Source organism: Scyliorhinus torazame, chromosome 25 (genome assembly GCF_047496885.1).
Source record: "Scyliorhinus torazame isolate Kashiwa2021f chromosome 25, sScyTor2.1, whole genome shotgun sequence".
Lineage (NCBI taxonomy): Eukaryota > Metazoa > Chordata > Chondrichthyes > Carcharhiniformes > Scyliorhinidae > Scyliorhinus > Scyliorhinus torazame.
This window is the reverse complement of record NC_092731.1, coordinates 24,917,909-24,923,908: the sequence shown is the minus strand read 5'-3', so window position 1 is coordinate 24,923,908 and position 6,000 is coordinate 24,917,909. Positions and strand designations below refer to the sequence as shown.

Sequence of the window (6,000 nt, the reverse complement as noted above, 5' to 3'; positions counted from 1 at the left end):
ACTCCCAGGGGACCCCCTGTAAATACTGACACTCTCCCCGGGTACCCCCTGTAAATACTGACACACTCCCCGGGATCCCCTGTAAATACTGACACTCTCCCCGGGAACCCCCTGTTGACACAGTCCCCGGTGACCCTCTGTAAATACCGACAATCTCCGCGGGTACCCCTGTAAATACTGACACACTCCCCGGGGACCACCTGCAAATACTGACACACTCCCCGGGGACCCCCTGTAAATACTGACACACTCACCGGTGACACTCTGTAAATACTGACACTCTCCCCGGGTACCCCCTGTAAATACTGACTCACTCCCCGGGGACCCCCTGTAAATACTGACTCACTCCCCGGATCTCCTTGTAAAAACTGGCACTCTCCCCGGGTACCCCCTGTAAATACTGACACTTTCCCCGGGGGTCACCCCCTGTAAATACTGACACATTCCCAGGGACCCCGTGTAAATACTGACGCACTCCCCGAGGACCCCGTGTAAATACTGACACACTCCCCGGGGACCCCCTGTAAATACTGACACACTCCCCGGGACCCCCACTGTAAATACTGACACATTCCCCGAGGACCCCGTGTAAATACTGACACACTCCCCGGGGACCCCGTGTAAATACTGACACACCCCCCGAATACCCAGTGTAAATACTGACACACTCCCCGGGGACCCCCCGTAAATACTGGCACATTCCCTGGGGTCTCCCTGTAAATACTGACACACTCTCCCGGGGAACTCCCTGTAAACACTGACACACTCCCCGGGGCCTCACTGTAAATACTGACACACTCCCCGGGAACCCCAAGTAAAAACTGACACATTCCCCGTGGACCCCCTGTAAATACTGACACACTCCCCAGGAATCCCCTGTAACTACTGACACATTCCCCGGGTAGTCCCTGTAAATACTGACACACTCCCCGGGGACCCCCTGTAAATACTGACACACTCCCCTGGAACCCCCGTAAATACTGACACACTCCCCGGGAACCCCCTGTAAATACTGACCACTCCCCGGGTACCCCCTGTAAATACTGACACACTCCCCGGCGACCCCCTGTAAATACTGACACACTCCCCGGTGACCCTCTGTAAATACTGACACTCTCCCCGGGTACCCCCTGTAAATACTGACTCACTCCCCGGGGACCCCCTGTAAATACTGACTCACTCCCCGGGGACCCCCTGTAAATAATGACACACTCCCCCGGGGACCCGCTGTAAATACTGACTCACACCTCGGGGATCCCGTGTAAATCCTGACACACTCCAATGGGGTCCCCCCCTGTAAATACTGACACACTCCCCGGGTTTCCCTGTAAATACTGACACACTTCCGGGGACCCCGTGTAAATACTGACGCACTCCCCAGGGACCCCCTGTAAATACTGCCACACTCCCCGGGTTTCCCTGTAAATACTGACACACTTCCGGGGACCCCGTGTAAATACTGACACATTCCCCGGGGACTCCCTGTAAATACTGACACACTCCCCGGGGACCTCCTGTAAATACTGACACATTACCCGGGGACCCTCTGTAAATACTGACACACTCCCCGGGGACCCTCTGTAAATACTGACACATTCCCCGGGGACTCCCTGTAAATACGGACACAATGCTCGAGCACTGTCTGTAAATACTGACACACTCACCGAGCACCGTCTGTAAATCCTGACACAGTCCCCGGGAACCCCAAGTAAAAACTGACACATTCCCCGTGGACCCCCTGTAAATACTGACACACTCCCCAGGAATCCCCTGTAACTACTGACACATTCCCCGGGTAGTCCCTGTAAATACTGACACACTCCCCGGTGACCCCCTGTAAATACTGACACATTCCCCAGGAACACCCTGTAAATACTGACACACTCCCCGGGGACCCCCTGTAAATACTGACACACTCCCCTGGAACCCCCGTAAATACTGACACACTCCCCGGGAACCCCCTGTAAATACTGACCACTCCCCGGGTACCCCCTGTAAATACTGACACACTCCCCGGCGACCCCCTGTAAATACTGACACACTCCCCGGTGACCCTCTGTAAATACTGACACTCTCCCCGGGTACCCCCTGTAAATACTGACTCACTCCCCGGGGACCCCCTGTAAATACTGACTCACTCCCCGGGGACCCCCTGTAAATAATGACACACTCCCCGGGTTTCCCTGTAAATACTGACACACTTCCGGGGACCCCGTGTAAATACTGACGCACTCCCCAGGGACCCCCTGTAAATACTGCCACACTCCCCGGGTTTCCCTGTAAATACTGACACACTTCCGGGGACCCCGTGTAAATACTGACACATTCCCCGGGGACTCCCTGTAAATACTGACACACTCCCCGGGGACCTCCTGTAAATACTGACACATTACCCGGGGACCCTCTGTAAATACTGACACACTCCCCGGGGACCCTCTGTAAATACTGACACATTCCCCGGGGACTCCCTGTAAATACGGACACAATGCTCGAGCACTGTCTGTAAATACTGACACACTCACCGAGCACCGTCTGTAAATCCTGACACAGTCCCCGGGGACCGTCTGTAAATATGACATACTCATGGAACCTCAATAAACATGCGTAAATGTAGATCTTAGAGTGAATACAGGAGCATACAGTGAATGCAGTATGTCCGTCAATCTCTTGTGGTTATTCCCAATAACCCCCCTCCATGAACCCATCAAAGAAGAAACTTGAAAGTGCTTTGCAATGCTTTAATTTATTGGTAATCCCATCACAAGTAATTACACCCAGTGATATGCAGTCACCCACATAGACACTCACACAGACACCCACACACAGACACAACCACACAGACACACCTACACATACACACCTACACATACGCACCCACACACACTCAGACACACCCACACACACACCCACACAGACAAACCCATACACACACAGACACACCCACACACACTCAGACACACCGACACACCCACAGACACACCCGCACAGACACACCTGCACAGACCCACCCACAGAGACCCACCCACAGAGACCCACCCAGAGACTCACAGACACACTCACACAGACACACTCACACAGACACACTCACAGACACCCATACAGACACACCCACACAGACACACCCACACAGAATAACCCTCGCACCCAGCCACCGATATAGAGAAAAACGTGCACCAGAACTATGAGCCGGAGGGGCCGAGTAGCCTTGATCCTCGTCGCCACTGAGGAATCATCCAGAGACTGTGATTCGGAATAGGAATTGGGCAGGGCCAGAGAGCACAGATCATCTCTCAGATAGTTAAACCCTCGCCAATGATGCTCAGCTCTTTCTCAAAAGCGTTTGCCAAAGATTAAATGCAACAATTTGGAAATAAAATCGAAGGTTGCACTCCGGAATGAAGCTCGAAACTGAGGAATCGTCATCGTCCCGGCTCGGATCCATCTGCCAATCAGCGCCGATCAGCTCCCAGGATCTCACTACATTAGATCCCGATAAAGAGCAGGAGCCACTGGGAAAAGAGAGATGGAAAATCTCAGTGTTGGCATTTACTCATAATCAGCCCGGCGACTTACCCAGCACACGGTCCCTGATTCCGTCCGTTTACGAACTGTCCCGAACTGGACTGGACACTCCCTGTCCCAAACTGGAGTGGACACTCCCTGTCCCGAGCTGAACTGAACACTCCCTGTCCCGAACTGGACTGGACACTCCCTGTCCCGAGCTGAACTGAACACTCCCTGTCCCAAACTGGTCTGGACATTCCCTGTCCCGGGCTGGACTGGACACTCCCTGTCCCAAACTGGACTGGACACTCCCTGTCCCAAACTGGACTGGACACTCCCTGTCCCGGGCTGGACTGGACACTCCCTGTCCCGGGCTGGACTGGACACTCCCTGTCCCAGGGCTGGACACTCCCTGTCCCGGACTGGACTGGACACTCCCTATCCCAAACTGGACTGGACATTCCCTGTCCCAAACTGAACTGGACATTCCCTGTCCCGGGCTGGACTGGGCACTCCCTGTCCCAAACTGGAATGGACACTCCCTGTCCCAAACTGGACTGGACATTCCCTGTCCCAAACTGAACTGGACATTCCCTGTCCCGGGCTGGACTGGGCACTCCCTGTCCCAAACTGGACTGGAAACTCCATGTCCCGGGCTCGACTGGACACTCCCTGTCCCGGGTTGGACTGGACACTCGCTGTCCCAGGGCTGGACACTCCCTGTCCCGGACTGGACTGGACACTCCCTATCCCAAACTGGGCTGGACACTCCCTGTCCCGGGCTGGACTGGACACTCCCTGTCCCAAACTGGACTGGACATTCCCTGTCCCGGGCTGGAATGGGCACTCCCTGTCCCAAACTGGACTGGACACACCCTGTCCCAAACTGGACTGGACACTCCCTGTCCCGGGCTGGACTGGACACTCCCTGTCCCAAACTGGACTGGACACTCCCTATCCCAAACTGGATTGGACAATCCCTTTACCCAACTGGAGTGGAAACTCCCTCTCTCAAACTGGACTGGACACACCCTGTCCCAAACTGGACTGGACACTCCCAGTCCTAGGCTGGACTGGACACTCCCTTTCCCAAACTGAACTGGACACTCCCTTTCCCAAACTGGACTGGACACACCCTGTCCGAAACTGAAATGGACATTCCCTGTCCCAAACTGAACTGGACACTCCCTTTCCCAAACTGAACTGGACACTCCCTGTCGCAAACTGAACTGGACACTCCCAGTCCTGGGCTGGACTGGACACTCCCTGTCCCAAACTGGACTGGACACTCCCTGTCCCCGGGCTGGACACTCCCTGTCCAGGACTGGGCTGGACACTCCCTGTCCCAAACTGGACTGGACACTCCCTGTCCCGGGCTGGACTGGACACTCCCTGTCCCAGGGCTGGACATTCCCTGTCCCGGACTGGACTGGCCACTCCCTATCCCAAACTGGACTGGACACTCCCTGTCCCAAACTGAACTGGACATTCCCTGATCCGGGCTGGACTGGGCACTCCCTGTCCCAAACTGGACTGGACACTCCCTGTCCCAAACTGGACTGGACACTCCCTTGTCCCGGGCTGGACTGGACACTCCCTGTCCCGGGCTGGACTGGACACTCCCTGTCCCAAACTGGACTGGACATTCCCTATCCCAAACTGGACTGGACTCTCCCTGTCCCGGGCTGGACTGGACACTCCCTGTCCCAAACTGGAGTGGACACTCCCTCTCTCAAACTGGACTGGACACTCCCTTTCCCAAACTGGAGTGGACACTCCCTCTCTCAAACTGGACTGGACACACCCTGTCCCAAACTGGACTGGACACTCCCAGTCCTAGGCTGGACTGGACACTCCCTTTCCCAAACTGAACTGGACATTCCCTTTCCCAAACTGGACTGGACACGCCCTGTCCCAAACTGAACTGGACACTCCCAGTCCTGGGCTGGACTGGACTCTCCCTGTCCCAAACTGGACTGGACACTCCCCGTCCCAAACTGGAGTGGACACACCCTCTCTCAAACTGGACTGGACGCACCCTGTCCCAAACTGGACTGGACACTCCCTGTCCCAAACTGGACTGGACACTCTCTGTCCCGAACTGGAGTGGCACTCCCTCTCTCAAACTGGACTGGACACACCCTGTCCCAAACTGGACTGGACACTCCCAGTCCTGGGCTGGACTGGACACTCCCTGTCCCAAACTGGACTGGACACTCCCTGTCCCAAACTGGAGTGGACACACCCTCTCTCAAACTGGACTGGACACACCCTGTCCCAAACTGGACTGGACACTCCCTGTCCCAAACTGGACTGGACACTCTCTGTCCCGAACTGGAGTGGCACTCCCTCTCTCAAACTGGACTGGACACACCCTGTCCCAAACTGGACTGGACACTCCCAGTCCTGGGCTGGACTGGACACTCCCTGTACCAAACTGGACTGGACACTCCCTGTCCCAAACAGAACTGGACACTCCCAGTCCAGGCCTAGACT

The 6,000-nt window shown here is 55.7% G+C and overlaps 1 protein-coding gene across 1 annotated transcript in view; it reads right to left on the bottom strand.

Moving 5' to 3' along the window:
• Nucleotides 1-2,724: 2,724 nt before the first annotated feature.
• LOC140402429 (calpain-2 catalytic subunit-like) overlaps nucleotides 2,725-6,000 on the bottom strand; it is a 276,110-nt gene continuing 272,834 nt past the window's right edge. The window contains exon 21 of the mRNA XM_072490200.1: nucleotides 2,725-3,509. Within this exon, the coding sequence (XP_072346301.1) occupies nucleotides 3,483-3,509 (27 nt within the window). The 3' untranslated portion in view covers nucleotides 2,725-3,482. The remainder of the gene's footprint in view (nucleotides 3,510-6,000) is intronic.